Raw genomic sequence first — 24566 nt, forward strand, 5'->3', positions numbered from 1 at the left:
CAGACACTCCAACGACCCCCCTAAAAAAAATTGGATCTGCACGATTCAGCCATGAAAAAGGCGGCATCCGCCGTTTGCATCCCTGTTTAAACTCATAGGTTAACCGACTTTAACCGGCTAATGAGGCTCGGTGGTCGGTCAAGATTTTTTTTTAGTTTTCGCCATCTCTACTATGGATTGGCCTTTCAAGGGCATATATGAGCCAAAAAGATAAAACATTGTCATAGACTAGGCCAGGGTAGTAGGGCTAGGCATAGCCATTTTAAACGTTAGAGACTGTCTAGTTTCTAAGTATGCAGTTATCATTCAATCCGAAAATCAACTTAATAGATGTACTAGGAGTATTGAATTAGAAGATTACACCTACCTGATATGAAGTGTTCACTACAAATTCGGCTGGTAGAACTGGGGTACCAGTTTTCTCTTCGCACAGCGGACACCCATTTTGCGCATCTCTCCTCGTTTGCGGGGAATCTATAAAATGACAGGCCCTCCTTTTGGCCCTGTGTATTGGTACAACCAAATGCTGAACAAGATATAACCATTCTCGAAAGATCTACTCCCACACACTTGATAATTAGAACAGGTTCATCTAAGTTCTATTCGCGGCCATGCCGTCCAAGATGGCAGATAAACAAATATCACGTGACCTCGTGACGTCACGTGCACGCTCTCTATAGGCAAGTATACTTATGTATAACTTTATTAAGTATATCTCTGATAAGTAAACTGAAAGCATACTCTCTTATTTTTAGTTTAAAAGAAGTATACTAGAAGCACACTTGAATAAACTTTTTTTTGTAAGGGTGATGAAATTAGATAAGCTATTAGGAACCTTTAGAAACAATCTATTCCACTAAGCTACCATTATGGACTACCAGAAACATATTAAAACACTCTAAAGGATTTCTAAAGGGTTTTAATGATTTTCTTCCATCAGGAGAAAAAACCTCACAAAACTAGTAATCTATCTATGTTCTAACAAACATGCAGGTAAAAAAAAACCAACCAACAAACAAACAAACAAAAACCCCAAACCCCCCCAACAAACAAGCAAACAAACAAACAAACAAACAAACAAACAAAAACAGTAGCAACAAATCAGCAAATGCTGACTGAAATTACCATTCTGATACAATGCTCTATTTTCTTTGGACTTCACTTTAAGTTCCAGACGTACAGGTTTAGGCTGCCTTTTTATAATAGTATAGAATACAGGGCTTGAAATTCATATATTTTTTCACCAGCCAGCTGGACTAGTAACCTTCCAAAGTAACTAGCCAAACAGAAAATCAACTAGCCAAAATTTGTTCATGTATGAATTTTACTTCTATCAAAAATAACACAAAAGAGAGTAGTTACCATCAGGGGTGCAGATCCGATGTCAGGATTGGGGGGGACACAAAAGTGATTTATTTTTTTTTTGCCCATATGCAACTCATACCATGCAGAGATGGAATGCAGAGTCAGAAATATATTTGTCAAACATTATTTGTTCCACCATTTCTATCTAAAATGTGAAGAATGTGAAGTCTGAAAATACATTGTACAATTTTGAATAATTTAGGGGATTTTTATTGGGGGGGCAATTAATGTTTTTCAGAAATGGGGGGGGGGGGGGGGGGGGAATGCCGCCGCCCCCCCCCCCCCCCCCCGCCCCCCCAGGATCTGCACCCACGGTTACCATTGTTCATGACTAATGTGCATTTATTTAAAGACCAGAGTATTCTGATACTGTTTTTTTTTGCACACTTTACAAATTGGCATTTGCTGTTCCACGTCCTCCTCGCGATATACAAAAAAATGCCGGCTGACTGAACCCTTACTAGTTCTTTTAGGAACCAATTCGTCCATTTCCATTTTTGATTTGTCGCTGAAATTGCCAGAGCTTACACGGTAGCCTATGCAACACCAGCGATTGCACGAACTGAGTCAGCGCTGTAAACCGTGTTGTCAGATACTGCTGACGTTTTCCAGCCCAAAATATGTTCAAAACCCGACAATTGCTGATGTTTTCCAGACCAAAATATGTTCAAAACCCGCCAAAAAACCGCCCAAAATGTAAAATGTACTTGATGGCTATCTTGTAAAGTAAAAATATGCACCTAAAGACCAGTATACTATTTGTAAATCGAACAACAATGCAAACAACTTCTAAATGGCAGCATGAGCCCGTCAGTGCTGGAGGTGAAAAATCTGCTGTCTGGTACTCGGCTCCGTATGGTTGAATCAGATTATAACTTTGCAATCATCTGCTGTGTTCTGAATCCTACATGCACCAGTAGGTGAAGCACACGCATAATATTCGGTAGGCTATGTTAGGCTACGATGCATATCTAACATCTGCATTGCTGAGGTTATTTATTTTTATTTGTCTTTTATTTATTTACCTTTTTATTTATCCTGTTTGTTTTATTAATTTTATAGGCCTAGTTATTCTGCTTAATTTATTTTTGTCTACATCCATGTATTTTCTTCATCTGTTATCCTGATTTTTGTGGATTTGTTAGATTGTACCTGTTTTATATACTTTAATTAAAAAAAAAGAAGTTAGGCTACGATGCATGGCTGAATGTAACATGAGAAGAGAAAATGGAGAATGGATTGCGTCATTCTTATTTACTAGTTTATGAGTTCAGTTTCTGCACTACATTACACACATTCATATTAGTCTTACAGTTACATCGACTTTTTTTGTTTAAATAATACTTAATGAGATTAATGTTTATTGTTAATGATTAATTTAGGCCAATGCTCGATTTTGGTTGTTGAAAATACCTAAGGGGTACTGGGTAAACTAGGTCTCTGACTTGCCTCAGTTGACCAAAGATACACTATATTGCCAAAAGTATTTGCTCACCCATCCAAATTATCGGAATCAGGTGTTCCAATCACTTCCATGGCCACAGGTGTATAAAATCAAGCACCTAGGCATGCAGACTGTTTTTGTAGTTTGGATCTGGCCCCTTCCTCTTCCAACATGACTGTGCACCAGTGCACAAAGCAAGGTCCATAAAGACATGGATGACAGAGTCTGGTGTGGATGAACTTGACTGGCCTGCACAGAGTCCTGATCTCAACCCGACAGAACACCTTTGGGATGAATTAGAGCGGAGACTGAGAGCCAGGCCTTCTCGTCCAACATCAGTGTGTGACCTCACAAATGCGCTTCTGGAAGAATGGTCAAAAATTCCTATAAACACACTCCTAAACCTTGTAGACAGCCTTCCCAGAAGAGTTGAAGCTGTTCTAGCTGCAAAGGGTGGACCGACATCATATTGAACCCTATGGATTAGGAATGGGATGTCACTTAAGCTCGTGAGTCAAGGCAGGTGAGCGAATACTTTTGGCAATATAGTGTAGCTGTTTTTCCTGATTTCCTTCGCATATTCAAGAACATCATTCGGTTTAGGTGTTTACATTCTCTCCCATCTCTGCTTTCTAGTGGTAGTGAAACTATATAAACATCTGATAAAAACCCACCGAACTAACGTCAAACCCGCCCAATTTTTGTCAACTAGCCCAAGCCATTTTTAGCCCGCAAAGTAGAATTCAAAACCACCCAATCTGGAAACATTGGCTGTAAACCGAAACTAGAAAATCTTCCCGCAAGTTCCTTTCAGCACCGAGATGTCGCCCGGGATTGGTTGGCGAGTGTGTGACATTATTGGTTTTTTACCCTTAGGCAGCCTCTCACATTACTGCCTGAGGGACAGGGAGAAAACCACTGGGAAAGCTTTTAAACAAACGCAACAAACACGAAACAAACCGTCGCTGTCAGTTCAAAACCTGCTATGTGACAATTTAGGTCAATTCTCAAGGATGATTTTTTTTTTTTTTTGCAATTTATGCTAATATAATGTTGCAAGCAAGAAGGTCCTGGGTTCGAGCCCCGGGGCCGGCGAGGGCCTTTCTGTGTGGAGTTTGCATGTTCTCCCTGTGTCCGCGTGGGTTTCCTCTGGGTGCTCCGGTTTCCCCCACAGTCCAAAGACATGCAGGTTAGGTTAACTGGTGACTCTAAATTGACCGTAGGTGTGAATGTGAGTGTGAATGGTTGTTTGTGTCTATGTGTCAGCCCTGTGATGACCTGGCGACTTGTCCAGGGTGTACCCCGCCTTTTGCCCGTAGTCAGCTGGGATAGGCTCCAGCTTGCCTGCGACCCTGTAGAAGGATAAAGCGGCTAGAGATAATGAGATGAGATGAGATGAGATAATGCTGCAATTAGCTATTTTGATGGATATTGACCAAGCTAATAATAGAACAAGTAAACTTTTACTGGCTTCTCAGCTTGTTATTTCAGAGTTTTATTCATTTTTTTATGTCTCCTGTAAAAAAGGAAAAGTGTAGAGATGTTCCTTTAGAAGTGTAGAGATGTTCCTTTAGTAGTTTTCTTGGGTATTAAAAACAGAAGAAACCATTTATTATTCAACAGATTATTTGAATGGTTTAACATGACATGGTCACAGGTATTTACTGTAGATAGAGAGCTTGGAGGTTGGATTTGGATCAGTGCAAAACAACACATTCTGAACATAGAGTACAGAGAAGACAGTGACAGAAGCAACAGTGGATTAAGACTGATGAGATGTTGCATTTTATTCGCGTACTAGTGGCAGTTCTAGCATGCTTATGCTGAAATAGCTGTAATGTCTGCTCACTTTCGTCACGGTAAATCACTGATTGAAATAGGCTGATCACCACATAAGAGCCGCAGGATACCGAGAGGAGAACATGTAAGTACTTACAAGCCGGATGCCTCTTTCCTAGGTGAGTTAGCTGGTTCACTGCTGATAGACCGATATGTAATGTTAACACTGTGACAAGCTGGAGATGGAATAGTGGAAAGTGTAAGAAACAACAAAATATGAAAGAAATTTCCTTAGCATTTCACTGCATACGCAGGGGAGGAGCTGAACCATTAGATTTACATTGGAATGGGTTACTAGCACCGTACATTCATTTCTAAAGCATGTTTACTGAGTGTTCTACACGACTGTGACCAGAATTCATATTTATGTACTTTAAACTTTTAACAGAATAATTTAAAAAGCTTTTACACCACTTTCTTTTAAGGATGGCTCACGTGAAGAGGTTTGCAGCAATTTCTATGTCTAAGGTAAGTGGCATGATTTTCAGACATTTATGTGTGAAGTGATACTGTCAGACTGCAGTTGCTGTGGCTGGATTCTGGAAAACAGCCAAAAAATTTATTTGGACCAGAATCGAGTACTTTGCCATCTCTACCTTAAGAAAACATAAATATATTTTTACCTAAATAATACTTGATGGTGTTTTTAATCGGTCAAATTCTGAACTAGTCTTTGCAAACAGTAAAAACACAATGTCATCAGTCTGCCTAAAGATGTCCCTGATGCACATCACATCATCATCATAACAGAAAAGAACACTTAGTTCAGATGTCTGCAGACAAAGTTTTAAATTTTTTTAAGTTCCCTCAAAACTTATTTATTATTTTAATGATTATTTCAGCACTGATGTTAGTGTGAACAGAGATAAAAGGAGTGAAAAGATGAGGATGAGGCTTAAGTTTAAGTGCCATGAGTGAATTTTACCTTAGGTGATGAGACAGAGACTGATGTGGATGATCAAAGTGATATCATATAGCGATAAGAATTTCAGTTGTAAACTTATAATTCTTTAAAATGTGGCAGTAATGCTGTTTTTCCATTAGCAGATTAGATTATAAATGTAGAGGTAGGTGGGAAGTGTTTCAGTGGAATTGAATTTAAATCTTTAAATGCACTTTTCTCTCTTTCAAAAACATTTTCAACTTTACTTCTGACTGGGATATATTCAAAAGAGAATATTTCAGTTCACGAAAGGCTGTTTTATATAGGTTTTCAGAACTATATTCAGTAGAAAATATCAAAATGTGACCATGTGAAGGGTTTTCCTAGGCCACCACACATATGCTTTGTAACAATTCTGATTGTTCAACCTTTAAATATAGAACTGTGGAAGAATTTAATCTGCTTGTTGTTGTTTTACACTTGCTGATTGCAATGGGCTGATGTTACGAGGCTGTGACAGGCTGTTCCCTTCATAGTGTATGAGAGACATGTGCAAAGAAGAGGACTATGCTTTCCTAAACAACCAGGAAATTATGGAACTAGATAAGACTCCAAAGGAGAGCACGTTTTGTGAGAGCGAGTGGCAGCAAAAACAAGAAGAAAAGGTAAATACCCCTCTATAATTAGTCCCCAAAACATTTTCAATTACTTTTTGCATATGTTTATTAATATGACTTGTTAAATATGTGTGGTGGGACCTGAAGCACGGTCGGAAGGTAGACCAAGAGCAGCAGGAGCAGGAGAGGCAGCACAAGCTGGAAAAGCAGAAGAGGGTATGACGCCCTGGTTGCCAGCTTGGCCATCAAAGCTATAGTAATCTGCGGAGATAACACTATTTATATCCATAACCCACACTGTTGTCTTGCCAAGCACAGCAGGCCTTCCTCAGCAGACAGATTTGCAAACCTAATTGCACTTGATTGCTTTATTGGTGCAATGCAGTTGCATATGCAAAGACCTCAGCTTAGCAAAACAAATCATGTTGAGTAGAATTAGAGAAAAGTGCGACAATATAACCACACATCCCTGTCCATAAGCAGCAGACGGTGTGACTGTATGGTGAGTTAGTTGGCAGAAACTCAAGGCGGAGTTGTATAATAAGCAAGAAGCTTGAGAGAAGGCTCAGAAACAGTATGTGTGTCTGTGTATAAGGAAAGAAGCTTTCCAGCTGCATACTGTTGACTGCCAGCACAGTGATGGTCTAATGGGATTGTGTGAGGTCACCAAAGGACAGCTTGCTGTTGTTTCCATGTGGTTAGAAACTCTCACTATGCCATTCTACTCTTACACCATTTCCAGTTGCATGAAATAAATTAGCACTTCTTCTATTGTTCATGTTCCAGTTAACATGGTTTTATTTGCCCCTAAAATTACAAATGGATGACAGAAACTGGTTACATTTTCTAATGTGTACTCCACTCCATCCTATTGCAATCCATCACTGCCATTGTCCGATCCAAATAAATAAAATTTACAGACTCCCATCCATCCGCATAAAAACCTCCAACACACACCTCCACCCTCCACCGTCCCCCTGGGGACCTGGGTGTGAATGTGTATAGGTTCTGTAGGCATAGCTCTGTTCCTCAAGGAGCTATAATATTACCACAGCGGAAACAGGAGAGTCCGCATATGAGATATTTTAAGCATGGAACAATAGAGGTCACACGCCCAGCCCTATTACTCCATGTCGACTAAATCAAACTAACATGAACAGTAAGTCCTGTCTCTGAGCCACACAGGAAGTGAATTTTCAGAATTAGGTATTCTTCAGTATTCATGGTTAGCCCAAGGTTCTGAGGTCAGCCATCACTTATCAGAAGGGGCCAAAGCTGATTAATGCATGAACGATATTTTTCGTCAAGGCAACATTTGAAAATAATGCAAGTCTCATATCTGCAAACTGCTTCTGCAAAGCTTGGTGAGATCATTTTAAGAAGTGGGTATTTCTCATGTACTTGCCATATTATCCTGGAGTGCTGGAGTGTAATGTGTGATGGGGTTGTGTATGTCTTCTGAAGGAGAAAGAAGAGCAATGGAAAAGCCATGTGGCAAGCCTAGCATCTGAGCGTGAGTCTCTCCGTGGCAGATTACACAGGCTACGTGAATTCAGGGTGAAGTAGCCACTTTATCTCACGCACACATGCGTGCGTGCGCGCACGCACACACACACAATAAATTGATTAACCACACAGATGTGGAAGTCAGGGGAAGGCTAACCGAACTACACCAGATGTTACTGTACATTCAGCATGCTGAACAGTGCCAAACCACTGACCAACACAAGCACTAACCACAAAAAATAGCAATACACAAGTGGTCACAAATACAGTTCTCATGCTGGCTTAAACATCTCCTTAAAAGTAAACAAGGCTCTCAGTCAAAACATAAATTGTGACACATGGCAGCTGTATGGCTTATCACAAATCATCGAAAGTCCATTTTGGTTTTAAACATCCAAAATACCAATAAATTACTAGTAATAAGTAAAAAGAAATAAATTAATGAATTAAAAAAAACAAGTAGATTCCACACATGAGACAGCTTCTATAATTTATTTTTAATTCCACAAAAATATATGAGGCTAAAAGTAGCTGTATACTTTGGTAGCTTGTCCTACCTCCCTAAGACATAAAAGGCTTTAGTAAAGGTGGTGGAATTAATTCCCACCTTCTCAGGAGAGGAGCTTTTAGGATTTTCATCCTGAATACAAAGACTGATGTCTTAATGAAGACACCTTCCTTTCATATAATGGCTACTAATGATCTGTTGACGAATCACAACTACAGTGTCTTGCAGAAGTATTCATCCCCCTTGGTGTTTGTCCTGTTTTGTCACATTACAAGCTGGAATTAAAATGGATTTTTTGGGGGTTAGCACCATTTGATTTACACAACATGCCTACCAGTGTTGTTTTCGTTAACGATGACGATGACGAAATGATTTCATCAATGCACCTTTTTTCATGAGTAAAACGAGACAGTGACGAGCTAAACATAACTCTTTGATCACGAAAATATGACGAGACGTATCTGTTGTTTTCGTTGACGAGACGAGACGAGACGAAAATGTTAGTGGGTTGGCTATAGGACTATCAAAATGCATGGCATTTCCTCCAACGGCACGTGCAACCTGTCTGCCAAATGCTGAAAATATCAGCAATGCACCTGCATCCTGTCCTTGTTTGGCCACGCCCACCAGGCACAGTGCACACAGTTCATGGACCATGGCGGCGGCAACGCCAGCACAAGGGCTTGGTGGGCGGAAAAGACGCGATGATTTATGGACATACTTTACATATAATCCAGCAGAAATAAAACAGAATGCCTTGTAGTGGGAGACAGAGGTACACGCTATGGCTATAAACTACTTGGCAAGAATACGACCGATCTCAAGAGTCATCTAAAGGCTCACCATGCTGCTATTTCTGCGACGGTAAGTTAACGTTACAAGAAGTCCTGTTAACAGATCATGCATACGTTTGCTAGCTTTGGTTAAGGTCACTCAACAATCGGGCTGTGATGAATTTCCTATGAAGTTTTCCAAAACACCGTGACCTGGCGAAAATGAATGGGACCGCTAGCTTCATGCTAAAGTTGGCTTGGTTAAGCTAACTTAAATTCAATTAACATGTCATGAGTAAAACTTGTCCTGCAGGGATTTTTGGTGGGACAGCAACTGAATGCTTTTGTCGTATATTGACCCATATTTGAGTTACTGTGAAACATACGGGGGAAATAGAGGTCTGCGCGGGTCAGATTTTTCAGTCCCGCTCCCGCCCGCGCCCGCATTGTGCAGTCCCACTCCCACCCGCAAAGAATTATGATTTTCAGTCCCGCTCCCGCCCGCGCCCACAAAAAAATTATGATTTTCAGTCCCGCCCCCGCCCGCGCCTGCCATATTTTGTCCCGCTCCCGCCCGCAAATCCCACCCGCAAATCCCGCATGATGCAGACGTTCGCGTTATTTCTCAGGAAAGTTCTTGTCTTGACACAGCGTGATGGTGCCCCGCCCCCTACTTTGAATGGATTTGAGCATAAATATCTACAGCTCACGTTTGTTATTGTTCACCTTATTTCTGAATTCAGCATGTAGTATCTCTAATAATAATAATTAGTGCTGCCAAACGATTACAATATTTAATCGCAAATCGCACATTTTTATCACATGAGAAACCATTATAATCCTCTGATCAGCATAAAAACGTGAATAGGCTTGCTTTGTACCAATGTGTTTTGTTTTTTTTATCGTAAAGCAGAGCTAGTAAAAGAAATGAATTGATTTCTTGCTTGCGTTAGTCTACAACTTTAATCAGAGAGACATGTTACACAGTGACGGTAGGCTTGACAATGCTATCCCAGAAATCCTTCCTGTAATATGCAAATGTGGCCGCCTCTGATTGGACAGCCAAATTTGCATATAGCATTGAGTCAAGCCTACCGTCACTGTGTAACCTGTCTCTCTGGTTAAAGTTGTAGACTAAGGCAAGTGCTGTGACAGCCAGCAGACCGTAGAACATGTTCTTGTATACTGTCCAAAATACAGTGCTGACAGGGAGGTGCTTATAAGGTGCCTACAGAGGGAAAAAGTGGTGATTAATGTCCAGAACATGCTGCAGTTAAGCACAGGAGAGATGTGTTTCAACCACCTATGTAGGTTTTTAAAAAACACAGGCCTAAGTAACAAAATGTAGCTGGAAATCTGAGTGATTTCTCATCCTTTCATACATTTTTTTTCCCCTTTTCTTTTTTTGTTAACAATTATGGGTGGTAGATATTCTTGTTCCACACTCCAGTCCAGAGGTGGCGGTAATGCACCAACAAAGCTGGTTACCAACCGCCATAAAACCCTAAGAAGAAGAAGAAGAAGACAAGTAAATCAATTCACTCATGGTTTTCTTGCTAGCTGGGTGTGAACTGCGAGTCATTAGAGTGATCAATGGCAAGTTTAAGATGCTATTTCTCACTCAATCCGGCAATCAGACTTTCTCTGCAAATTTAGGCATCTTAAAATGTTTTTATTAATGCCAAATAAAATATCCAGCACAAATTATATATGATAGATATAAATTAATAATTTATACATTTTATTTCAAGCACGTTTTTAGTTAGCGGGACTGCAGCTTATCACCGCTCCCACCCGCGCCGCATATGTGCACTCCCGCTCCCGCCCGCGCGCGCATATATGCACTTCCGGTCCCGCCCGCGCCCGCAATGAGCTTTCAAAATTTGTCCCGTGCCGCACTGCTTTGCGGCGGGTCCCGCGGGACTCCCGCGGGAGTGCAGGGCTCTAGGGGGAAATGTAGCTTTTCAGACCTTTTGCTGTGCCTTAATATATTGCGACATGTTAAACGGAGGCAGAAACACGAGTCTGTGAACAATGGAGCATGCGCACTAGCAGACATCCCAGCCTGCAGAAACTCATTTCAAGGAGGTGTCGTGACGCATGACTTTTTTCCCATCGGGGGGGTCACGACACCTCCCTAAAATGAGTTTGGATGTCTGTAAACCAATCAGGATGCTCTTTGTCTAGCATGCGCTACATGAACAGTCTCTCTCGCTCTCCCTCACGCACTCCGTCATACGCGCGATGCAGACACTAATGTTTCGCATGCACGCTCTTGCTCGCTTGCTGTAGATTCCGGGAGATATTATCCAATTTGCGGGCATCAGGGAGCCATTATCAATATGCGGGAGACTCCCGGAACTTCCGGGAGACTTGGGATGTCTGCACTAGACAGTGTTTATGTAGAGAGCATGCGCACTAGATAGTGTTTATGTAGAGCATGCACACTAGACAGTGTTTATGTCGAGAGCATGCGCACTTCAATCAATCAATCAATCAATCAATCAATCAATCAATCAATCAAGGCAAGGCAAAGCAAATTTATTTATATAGCACATTTCATACACAGTGGCAGTTCAATGTGCATCAATCAATCTTTTATTTCAATTACATATAAACATATAATAGACTACATGAGTCCGCAAATAGTGCACTGCTAATCAAGGCAGACTCATGTTTACAAAGAAAAAAATATTTTATCTGAATTAATATAATACTTAAATATGTATGAAAAAGATAAAACATACTTGACAAATTAACAACTATTTGGTAACAAAAAGAAAAAGAGAAGACAATACTTGTTATTCAATATAAAGGTACAGTAATATATCATTCAATAACAATGAAAAAAATATATATATATAGAGAGAGAGGTATACTTGTCATACTGATAATAATTCATGCATGGTATTAAATAATATTTAAAGTTAAAACTAAGATAAATAAATAAATATATATATAGCTCTTAATTATATATAGAAATAAAGTTATGTAGAAAGAAAGAGTTTGGAGATGTCAACATCATATCCATATCTACTTAAATCAGAAAAAAGGTGGTGGCTGACTTTTTTCTTGAACGACAATTTAGATGAAGATCTTATAGAAGTTGGAATCTGGTTCCATACCCTAACACCAACACGGGAAAAGGAGTTCTTTTGTAGATTTGTACGAGAATACTGAGTATATAAGTTCTTGGAGTAAGATGACCTAGTGTTATAAGAATGGATACTAGAAATAGAAGAAAATAATTTACAAATGTTTGAGGGTGCACTTTGATTAACAACATCATACATTAATTTAGAAATACATTCATAGAAAAGAAGATTTACTGGTAAAATATTGGTTTTGGAAAACAATGGAAAGGCACTTTATTATCAACAAAATGGATTAATCTTAAAGCTCGTTTTTGTAGGATTAATACTTTATGAGTTTTACAAGCCCGTCCCCAAGAACTAAGACCATATGTTAAATAAGGTTGAATCAGAGAGTGATATAATGTCATAAGGGTATGTAGTGGAATAAAATGTCTAAGCTTGGCCAAAAGGCCGACAACCTTGCTTATTTTGTTGCAAATAAAATCAATATGAGGCTTCCAAGAAAGATTGTCATCGATTATTAAACCCAAATATTTGACATACTTTTTACGTTCAAGTGAAACAAGTTTGTTTTGAGAGTGTTATGCACAACCTGTCAACCTTGATTACAATTTCCTATCTCTGTATTGGCCTAATTTGATGTTTTAAAGTAATTTTTTTTTTTTACTAAAATGAATGACTAAAACTGGACTAAAACCCTTTTAGTTTTCGTTGACTAAAACTAGACCAAAACTATCAAGGATGGAATTGACTAAAATGTGACTAAAACTAATAAGCATTTCGTCCAAAAGACTAAGACTAAAACTAAATCAAAAATGGCTGCCAAAAACAACACTGATGCCTACCACTTTAAAGCTGCAAATTGTTGTTTTATTGTGACACAAACAATAATTAAGGTGAAAAAACAGAAATCTGGAGTGTGTATAGGTATTCACCCCCTTTCGTATGAAACCCCTAAATAAGGGCTGGTCCAACCAATTCACTTCATAAGTCACATAATTAGTTGATTAAGATCCACTTGTGTGCAATCAAAGTGTCACATGACCTGTCACATGATGTCTGTATAAATCAACCTGTTCTGGAAGGACCCTGACTCTGCAACACTACTAAGCAAGCAACATGAAAACTAAGGAGCCACCAAACAGGTCAGAGACAAAGTTGTAGAGAAGTATAGATCAGGGTTGAGTTATAAAAAAATATCCCAAACTTTGAATATCCCAGGGAGCACCATTAAATCCATGATAGCAAAATGGAAAGAATATGGCACCACTACAAACCTGACAAGAGAAGGCCGCCCACCAAAACTCACAGACCAGGCAAGGAGGGCATTAATCAGAGATGCAACAAAGACACCAACGATAACGCTGAGGGACCTACAAAGATCCACAATGGAGATGGGAGTATCTGTCCATAGGACCACTTTAAGCCGTACACTCCACAGAGCAGGGCTTTATGGAAGAGTGTCCAGAAAAAAAGTCATTGCTTAAAAAAACAAAAACAAAACACATTTGGAGTTTGCCCAACAGCATGTGCAAGACTCCCCAAACACATGGAAGAAGATTCTCTGGTCAAATGAGACTAAAATTGATCTTTTTGGCCATCACAGGAATCACCATGTGTGGTGCAAACCCAACACCCTGAGAACACTATTTCTACAGTGAAGCATGGTGGTGGCAGCATCATGCTGTGGGGATGTTTTTCATCTGCTGGGACAGGAAAGCTGGTCAGGACTGAAGGAAAGATGGATGGCACTAAATACAAGGTAATTCTGGAGGAAAAACTGTTTGAGTTGGCCAGAGGTTTGAGACTGGGATGAAGGTTCACGTTCCATCAGGACAATGACCCTAAACATACTGCTAAAGCTACACTGGAGTGGTTTAAAGGGAAAAATTTAAATGTCTTGGAATAGCCTAGTCAAAACCCAGACCTCAATCCAATTGAGAATCTGTGGCATAACTTGAAGATTGAGGTACACCAACACAACCCATCTAACTTGAAGGAGTTGGAGCAGTTTTGCCTTGAGGAATGGGCAAAAATCCCAGTGGTTAGATGTGCTAAACTAATAGAGACATACTCCAAGAAACTTGCAGCTGTAATTGCAGCAAAATGTGCTTTACAAAATATTGACTTTTTTTGGGGGGGGGTGAATACCTATGCACACTCCATATTTCTGTTTTTTCATCTTAATTATTGTTTGTGTCACAATAAAACAACAATTTTCTCCTTTAACATGGTAGGCATGTTGTGTAAATCAAATGGTGCTAACCCTCCAAAAATCCATTTTAATTCCAGCTTGTAATGTGACAAAACAGGACAAACACCAAGGGGGATGAATACTTTTGCAAGACACTGTACCTTTTGTAATTATTTTTCCCATTTAAAGGCAGGGTAGGTAATTTTGGAGAAACCAGCAAGAATAAGTTAGATTTTGAAAGTATCCAACCAACAAAACCCACCCCTCCCTTCAACCCTCCCTCCAAAGCCACTCCTCCAAAACACATGAACGTGCACTACCTGATTACTGCTGGAGGATGAGTCCAGAAGAAAGAACACTGGGTGGAGGAGTGTAGCACATTGTTATCATATCCAACTACCTCATATCTCATTCAAATGTAAGAAAACACTTCACATTATCATAATGAATATCCAATAAACATTTCATTTGAACCAAATTAAATTACTGGACAGGCTTTTTATAGCCCTGTTACTGCCACAGATGACCGGGTTTTTTTCCTTCTTTTTATTGTCAGAGCATTTGATTTATTCATTGCTGTTGGGATGTAAAGAGAATTTCAAGAAATAACAAAAAAAAAGCTTATAAAAGAAATTACCTACCCTGCCTTTAAGCTCAAATGGTTTAGTATCTCTTTGCAGTGTTTACATTGTAATAGTATTTATGTATTTTCTTGGTATTTGTGTCATAATTTAAGATCTTTGGTTATAAGGCCTGTAAGGCACATGTGCTTTAATTCAAGTAATCTTTTCGTAATTGTTGTATGTGGAAATTTATGGGTATGTGCAGATATTTATTGCCAGTTTGGTATGTGCGTGTCTATTGAAGATGGAAACACAGGATTTTTATGGGGGTAAAAGATTCTTTTAAAGTGTATGTAATGTCCCTAAACCACACTTTTTTCCTTGTACAAAGCAGCAATCATTATGTTGATTGACCATGTGTTTTTGAACCATAGCTGATCCAAAAGGCCATAAATTAATGGAAAATCAATAAGATTTTCACAGAATCTGCCAAGACTGAACTGGAAGATCCCAAAGGGGTGTGTGATGTCACATGTGTAACAATCCAGGTATCAATTTCGTTCATGTGCACAGTAGTGGTTAGACCAGTCTCGATATGGAATCACGTTTTGGAGAGAATTCTGATAGTGATTGGGATTCTTACACTACCGTTCAAAAGTTTGGGGTCACTTTGAAATGTCCTTATTTTTGAAAGAAAAGCACTGTTCTTTTCAATGAAGATCACTTTAAACTAATCAGAAATACACTCTATACATTGCTAATGTGGTAAATGACTATTCTAGCTGCAAATGTCTGGTTTTTGGTGCAATATCTCCATAGGTGTATAGAGGCCCATTTCCAGCAACTCTCACTCCAGTGTTCTAATGGTACAATGTGTTTGCTCATTGCCTCAGAAGGCTAATGGATGGTTAGAAAACCCTTGTACAATCATGTTAGCACAGCTGAAAACAGTTTAGCTCTTTAGAGAAGCTATAAAACTGACCTTCCTTTGAGCAGATTGAGTTTCTGGAGCATCACATTTGTGGGGTCGATTAAATGCTCAAAATGGCCAGAAAAATGTCTTGACTATATTTTCTATTCATTTTACAACTTATGGTGGTAAATAAAAGTGTGACTTTTCATGGAAAACACAAAATTGTCTGGGTGACCCCAAACTTTTGAATGGTAGTGTATATGTCAGAGGAAAGGGCAGATGATTATCAAGGATATTCCAGAGTAAATGGTTATCTTTTCGAGCCCCCAAGACAAGAAACTCCAAGTTCATGACAGTCCCACTCACTGCCGGTAGTGCACCACCAGCTAAAGAGAATTGGAAACACAGATTGGTTTGTGGATTTTTATTCTAAAATGGCTGCTGCAAAATATAGGGAAAATATTTACATGTACCTCAATAAATGTAGAAATATAATCTTTAAAACATACACTTATTCAGTGACATTATTGAAAGAAAATATGAAGTGGGCAATAATAGGGGAACCGGCTAGTGGCCTAGTGGTTAGCGTGTCCGCCTCTCGATCGGGAGATCGCGAGTTCTGCTCACGGTCGGGTCATACCAAAGACCATTATAAAAATGGTACCTTCTGGCAATGCACACTGCAATATGGATGCGAGTGGAGAGTCAAACTCTCACGGTTAAAAGAGGACTAGCCCCCCACTGTAACCCTAGCTACGTGAGAGGCCAAGGGCTATGGAGATCAGTGCTGCCACGTGGCGTGGGAAGGACTTTGATTTTGAATAATAGGGGAATCAACGAACTGTCCAAATGTCAGATCAAATGCCATTTATTAAATCAATGGGTTTCTGTTTTTGCTCCAATAATTCCCATGTGGCCGTTCTGGTGGTGATGAACACTTGATGAATCACGAAATCTGCCCGCTTTGTTTGCACAAACCTCACCCACTGTCACTTTAGATTAGTGTCATTTCTCAGAAATTCGTGAACTGAATGTCCTGTTGTATATGGATTTGAACATTCAAACACAACACAGCACTTTCCCATCGTTATTTTTGTAAGATTCCAACAACAATATCCAATTTCAGCGAGTAAACAAGTACGAAGTCAGATGAACCAAAATGACCGAGACAACCAGGATTCCACATGTGACATCATGCGAGATTAGCCCTGGGGCAAGGCTGCCTTTTTCCGGGATCCGGAAGCCGCGATTTATTGATAGTTTTGTGCTTGATAATAAAATAACAATTAATATTATTTTTCCCCTTGCTTTATGAATTTCTTTTTGGTCATTACTAATGATATATATTCCTTTTAAAGCATTACAATAAGGCATTACATTCACTTTAAATGGAGCCTACTATCCAATGCCATGAATAGGCTTAGCACATAATATGTACAGTATATATGACCTGATTGATTAGAGCAGCATCCCAAACCACAGATTTAACTAAATTGTTTCAGAAAGTATGCCTAGCATTTAAGAACAACTTTTAAACAAACTTGCAATTGGTAAGGCTTGTTGCTGGGTGATTCCTATAGCACTGTTCACTTTATTCACCTGGAAACATTTAACTTTCCCTTTACAGGACTTTCAGAAGAGGGTGTTGATGCAGGATCTGGGCCTAGAGCCTGGTGCAGCCAGTGAGAACCTTACCCACCTTCTTAAGAGACTGTAACAGGGCTGTTTCACAATCTGGGTAAACTTTTTGGGTCCACGATAGTCCAAAAATCAAACCTAGATTTTTGTGTTTCTCTGCTGCCAAAAAGTACCTTTTGAGATGGAAATTAACTGTGGAGAATTTCAGAGTTACAGGTCATATCCTGGGCATGTTAATTGTGATGAGAAGACGGCATATAGTGTGCTTCTAAAATTGACCCACTTTCTTATAGTCCACAAGAGAAAGGGATACAAAGTGAAAAACTGTTGAAATGTATAAGAGTTTAAGTACAAATTTTCAAGTAGCGTTCAGCAATGTTTGTGCATAGTCGTAACTGTAATAACAACTGAAGTGGGGACGATCCTTGTGGTTTTCCAGAGGGGACACTTTTTGACTGACTCACATTTCAACCACATGTGAAGCTCTGCTGCAAATGTCTCTCACATCTGTTTCAAATCCTATTTTTTACTGTGCAACAACTACAGAGTATTCTGCTTCAAAATAGATATATTTTCTTAAAAATAATTTATATTATCATCATATGGGGAGTGATTTCCAGAGAAGATATTTTTGAAGGACAAAGGATACTTGGAGGCACTTAGTTTACAAAAAATAAAAAAGAAACTTACACTTAAATATATCTCTACTGTGAACGAAAGTATATATGTCCCAAAGTAAAACCTAGTTAGTGCTAAAAAAAATGCAATTCTGAATTTAACCAGCAAAATTTAAGTGTAATAATTAAAGTAGAATTAAATGAAATGACCACAAGTTGTCATTGCAGACTAGCCTAGTAAACTAGACCCACCCGCCTAGTGGCCAAAAATATTTTTGCCTACGAGTGGGTCTAGCCTCGGACCATATCAACAACACACCCCGGGCATCAAATCGTGCCCGCCAATCACGACGCAAGGTTTTTGTTTGGATTCTTTGGGCGGGCTTTTGCAGGAGTGACAAGACTTTGCGACGCTGGAGAAAGCGCTATAGAGGGCTATCGCGTGATGTCACCGTACCGCGAGATTTTGTTAGGGCGCCATATTGGAAGACCTCAAGTACATATATACTCACAATATAAAATAAACTACGAGCGAGAGTGAAGTGACACGGCAGTTGACTCGTAAAGCTTTGCTGGCACACCTGAAATGCAGCAGCAAATTTTCTTTTATTAACATGTTAACAGTGTTTTCTTTACTACATTAACAGTTGTTCCATTCTTCAAATAAAGTCTGTTAATTATATGGACTTTTAATTCTGTTTCAAACAATGATTATGAAATACCTGTTCAGAATATGTTCATTTATATTTCATATAATAATCAGTGCAGATTAAATGAAATTCTCCACTCTAACGTCCTACCAAAACAAAATACATCACTGATTCCTTCACATTCAGAAAGGTTAAAAACATTCATCATACGTTCAAAAACGTTCATCATAGTGTGGCACTGTTTTATCTAATTCTCACTGCTTATAACTATACACCTACCCGGTGGAGATGAGCTGGGAAACTGAAGACTGAAGGAACAGTATTGAAAAGTATTTTTCCAGTCTCACCTGTGAAAGGTAATCCCATGTGATCTCGTTTGGACGGTAAACCTGTTGGTACAGTTAAACGCAGCACATGAATGAGGCATCTTTATTCCCGGCTACTGTCTAGACGCTATACCAGAGACGGTTGAAGAATCTCCACTTTGCCACATCCAATATGGCGGCGAGGATGACGTATGATTCTATGCAGAATGCAGCGTCTATGTTTATATGTCTATGGTTTACCCTCCCCCACTGCTTTCTGTCGCTCTGACTACGTCACAGTCAGTCACTACGTTTACATGCACATAGAGAGAATCGAATTTCTGCCGTTGCTTGACTGAAATCGAAGTTCAAAATGCCATGTATACACCTTAATTCGGCTGAAATTGAACCGAACTTGATTTCTCGGAATCGAGCTACACGACCTAGTTTATGCGATTTCTGCCGAGCTACTTTGTGCATGTATACTCTGTCGAGCTACTTCCGGAAGTGACGAGTGACGAGACCACAAGCGGGAAACACAACAGCCTCGGTCGGCATGACAACAGTAGTAGCGAGCAGCAGAAGAGGTCAGGAGGAACAAACGAAGAAGAGAAAATGGCGATGTAGAGCTCTCTGAAGTGTGGGTGGAGCACAGAGGACGGCAGGACAAAGCTTCTGGTACTAATAGGCTTTTTATTGTCAGACTTTTCAGTTTAACAGCCTACTTTTATTCTTGAGAGAAAAACACACGCACGCGCGCGCTGTGTTCTAGTCCCGGGATGAGCTGTCCCCTCTGCTCTCCCTCTGCCTCCTTAAATAGGGCGCGGTTACTGGGAAGACACACAAACACAGGTTAATTACCGTCAGGTGAAGTGATTCTGCCACTCACCTTCCCTGGCTCCGCCCTCCTGTCACAGACCAGCGCTTGACCACGCCCCCACTGCCACAGGCAAGCAGAAACGTGCACTTCTGGAGCAATGAGGAGACAGAGTTCATGCTCATTCAGCTTAAGGAGTTGAATATATTAAAATTCATGGACGGGAGAAAAACGCGCAATGGAGAACACGGAACTGATAACTTTGTTTACACTCTTGAATAGCTCTTCTTCATGACGACAACCGGAAGTGTACCAACACGATGGGGCGTGTTGCGCCACCTGTGGCTCGGGTGCACAATGCACCTCACACAATAGCCCGATTTCATTGTGTGCATGTAGGATTGGATTTCTCTGGCACCCTGCTGGGACCTTCAGCTCGATTACCAACAGCAGCTCGATTTGGATGTGCATGTAAATGTAGTCACTTGCGCTGATTGGTCAGAGCGTTGGCCTATACGCACAGAGACAGTTTGAAAGACAACGGGTTGTTCCTACCCACACCCTTCGGAAATGTCTAGGACCGAGACCAGACTAAATATTCACATTTAGTCTGGCTTGCCAGGCTAATTGCAGACATTTATAAGAACTTAAAAGAGACATTAGTGCTGTACCGGTAGATAGGGCTGGTGTGTCCCTGTGAAGTAAGTATAAGAAACTCCAGCATATATATACTGGACCCAGTTTCAGGAGTTAGATGGTGTTATTCAAAAAGACAACCATGATTTTGAAACAGCCCAACAAAGGTTATTACATGGTAAAGAAACAGTTAATTCCTAATTACGTGAATGTAAAGAATGCTGGAAAAAGAGCATATTAAGTAATGAAGTTGTATATTGTGTTTAACTAATGTTAGATTAGGCTTATAGTGCAAGCTAAGATATTTCTACATTGTAGCTAAAAAGAAATTTTGTAAATGTGTAAAGTTTTGGCTAATAATAATAATAATAATAATAATAATAATAATAATAATAATATAGATCATGACTATGTGCATTATGACTATAGTAGAGTGACAACAAATTGCTAAAATAAACAAGAACTGAATTCTCACATCTAGAAGTGTATCAGCTGATCATATCTCCCAGGATGCCGTGGGCTTAAAGTGCATATCGCGGGTAAATTCAGGAGCAAGATCAATGTAATTCTCCTATTTTATATTAAACTTTGGTCAAATATCTGTCACATTTTGCATTTTGTGCAATTTTTTTACCTTGCGCAATACCAGAAAAATTCAGTTGAAATCAAGCCATTTGAGGCGAATTCGTCCACCTCTGAAAAAAAACTTGTCATTTGGATTTCCCGGCAAACATTGATTTTTGTGACGTCACGTGCGGGACGCCTCCTTCTGAATCCTACATCAGTGCTGGTTTGTTTATGAGAAAATGATCTGGTGGTTTTCTGCAAATTTCTTCAACGTTATTACGTAATTATTAAAATGATTAACAGATGTATCATAGGAGGGTGTAGCAACACCAATCATGATGGGATTAGTACTCATCGTTTTCCAAAAGACCGGACAATGAGAGAGAAATGGGAGCGCTTTGTGCGAGGCACCCGGAAGCCGAGGACCAAAGCAGAGCCGAGAAAAAGACCAAGAAAATCGGCGAGTCACATGTTGACTGTTGCCAGGGTAAGAAATAAGAGAGACTATACTCTAAATTAGGTGTTCCTGTGTTTGTATGGTACACGGATAATGTTATTTATTGACACACACAAAAGTAAACAACACGAAAGCGCTGGGCGATAACACACTTACTTCATATGTATCAAGGGATATGCATGTTGATATATCTTGGGACCTGTCGAACACATTAAATGTATATACAACCCTGCTTAGCCGATTCCATGTGTGTAGCTTATGAAATCTTTCTCCTACAGTCGCCAGTACTCTTCTAAATGAAGAAATATATAAATACATAATAGTAATTAGAAAAAATATGATTTATGTAACAATAGACAGATGAGCATTGATACATAAATCCATGGGTTTAGAAGCTCAGGCGATAATTCCATATTTCAGTGCAAAATCGTTAGCTGCTAAACTTGGTCTACACAGGCTGTGCACTGAAACCGTGCAAGCTCGCGCAGCCTGCTGGCGGATCCGCACGTGACGTCACGAATCTGGCTCCAGACTCCCTTGGGATTTTTCCAGACGCGTTTTGTTATTTTATTTTTTTCTGCTGTAGACAGATGGCCTTGTGCAAAATTACCCTTCTGGATGAGTGTGTAAAGGGACATACTTTCATATTTTAAAAAAAACACGAAATTGGTCCAGGATATGCACTTTAAGTATGGTTATGTTACTCTTACACAAAAAATGTTTATTTAGATTTGTGTCTTCTTTAGGAACCTCAGACTGATATGTATGACTAGTATGAAAGAGATAAAGAAGGAAAAAGACAGAAAAAGGACCCAATCAGTGCAAGTCTAGCATTAAATAAAGGAGATTCTCAGGACTCATGTTGCAGTATGTCTGGCCCCTGAAGGCAGGAAAATGCCAGACTCAAGTGTTCCTCTCTCTCTTGCGCTCTCTCTCTCTCTCTCTCTTTCTTTCTTTTTTGTGATACATGCAAGAGAGTACCTAAATTCACATCAAACACTGTTGCCCCAACTCTATTCTATTCTGTTTAAAGGGGAACTGAAGTCATTTTTAAACTTGCTTTATTTCTTAATGAACGTGTTATTTAATTACGTTTTCAGTTTTAGTAACCTTATATCGTGACTTGTATTGGCAACTAATTGCAATTAAATATTATACTTACTGGCCTATTCGGTTTTTAGCCATGATGAATTTAGTTTGTTTGGTCCACGGCAGGCGTCACTTATCCACGCGATCTTCACGAGACTTGTGCGAGACTTCAAAACGTGAAGTGTCAGCCAGGTGTCAGTGCCGCCATTTTGAAAACTGTTTTCCAAACGAAATATTGCACAAAAATGAGTTTAAATGACGATTACTGCCTACTTTTTTCAAACTTTCCTGATTGCTATCAAAACAAACAAAACTTCCAGCTTGATTACGTCAGCATTTGAAAGAGGGTGTACGCATCTTTTGACAACATTGGCAGATGTTGGTCACTTTGATTTCCACTGTACGTTTTACTTCTGTCCTACGATGTCTCGCACAGGTCTCAACGAATCTCATTTATGGCCATTGCTTTGACATATGGACTGATATATTACATAGCATATTTCAAACACTCATAACTTGGTATAGCAGTGACAAAATAGCTATCAAAAATGCATTCCTATATTTAATAAAATGAGATAAATAGAATTTTGATAATAAAAAATTTGCCTTCAGTTCTCCTTTAAATAATAACTGATAAAATCAACTAAATAAAAATCGTCTAAATATGTGTTGTGAAATGGAAGAATACCATATAATCATCTATATAATTACATCAAATCAGTGCCACTGTGTTACTGGAAACGATTAAGACATAATTGACAAGCTGTTCTGGTCTACATGCTTAGATGCAAACTACTCCATTATTACGCAAACTACCTCGCAAGATACATTCACGTGTCCTTTTTTAATATTACACAAACTTTTCCAGGCACACTCTCCCAATCATCTATCCAGTGTACAAAATATGCTTCCTTCATAACCACATGAATCGATGAAGATCAAGCACAAGGGAAAAAAGCAGAAAAGTAATGCACAGTTCAAGTCAGATTTGTGGACTAAGGAATGTGCTATGGGTAGGGCTTACCTGTGCATATGATCACGCACATACAAAATGGAGGAGTTTGGAAATGTACACATACAAAATGGAAGAATTCTAAGTTGTAAGCAACACCTGAAACCATGTGAAACTTAAGTATGTACGGTACCATCTTCAATTAAAGATGAGTTGCCCTAGAGGAACTTTTGGGAAAAGGATATGATTGTTGTCCCTCTGTGCCTAGTCTGTGAAACTCCACATGTATACTTTACACTCTAGGCTTGTAAAATGCCTCCAGTTCTGAGGTACACACATCCATATACATTCACATTCAGTATGAATATCCTATCTATCTATCTATCTATCTATCTATCTATCTATCTATCTATCTATCTATCTATCTATCTATCTATCTATCTGATCGCCATTTTGACAACGCGTGTCAAGTCAGCAGGAAAACACTAGGAGTGTCTATATAATAAAAATAAAATCATACATTGGCTTGAAGATATGAAGTTTATCTTCTCGTGTAGAAAAACTTGTATTTGTCTTATTAAATATATCCCAGATCTGAGTGACATATTTAAATAATATTGGCTGGCTTATTTTTGTGCTATATCAGATATATTCTTTTCGGCTCGCATAATATTGTACAAGTCAAAGACGAGTTCAATATCATGCTAGTTGAATGGAATATATCTGATATACCACGAAAAAAGCCAGCCAATATTATTATTATTATTATTATTATTATTATTATTATTATTATAATACATACACATTCCTTTCGGGTTTTCAATGTGTCTTTTTCTTTCAAAATTCTCTCAAAATCTTCCGTATTTAATGAAGCAAACCTGGTGGCCATGTGTGTTTACAAATTGTCACAGTCGCTTGCTAGCGTGGAAGTTTTATGTCTCCGATGTGTGATGTCATGTTGTCTTGACAGCCATGCAACATCATAAACCATATTCAGTGCTCATTCTCCATTGGGTAGAGTGACGCAATACACGTAGGATAAGCAATATGCTAACAATATTGCATGCTATCAAACCAAATGAATGAAACCCGGTAGAAGGGAATAGAGTGCATGTTTTTATTCCATTGAAAAAGTGGC

At 39.2% G+C, this 24566-nt stretch overlaps 1 protein-coding gene across 1 annotated transcript in view; it reads left to right on the plus strand.

The window, feature by feature from the left end:
* Positions 1-24566, plus strand: part of LOC132869762 (neurotrophin-3-like) — a 94997-nt gene that overhangs the window by 54727 nt on the left and 15704 nt on the right. Inside the window, exons 2-5 of the mRNA XM_060903155.1 lie at positions 5074-5116; positions 6068-6196; positions 7613-7705; positions 17328-17438. Of these exons, the coding sequence (XP_060759138.1) occupies positions 5074-5116; positions 6068-6196; positions 7613-7705; positions 17328-17417 (355 nt within the window). The 3' untranslated portion in view covers positions 17418-17438. The remainder of the gene's footprint in view (positions 1-5073; positions 5117-6067; positions 6197-7612; positions 7706-17327; positions 17439-24566) is intronic.

The sequence above is a fragment of the Neoarius graeffei genome, chromosome 21 (genome assembly GCF_027579695.1).
Source record: "Neoarius graeffei isolate fNeoGra1 chromosome 21, fNeoGra1.pri, whole genome shotgun sequence".
Classification (NCBI taxonomy): domain Eukaryota; kingdom Metazoa; phylum Chordata; class Actinopteri; order Siluriformes; family Ariidae; genus Neoarius; species Neoarius graeffei.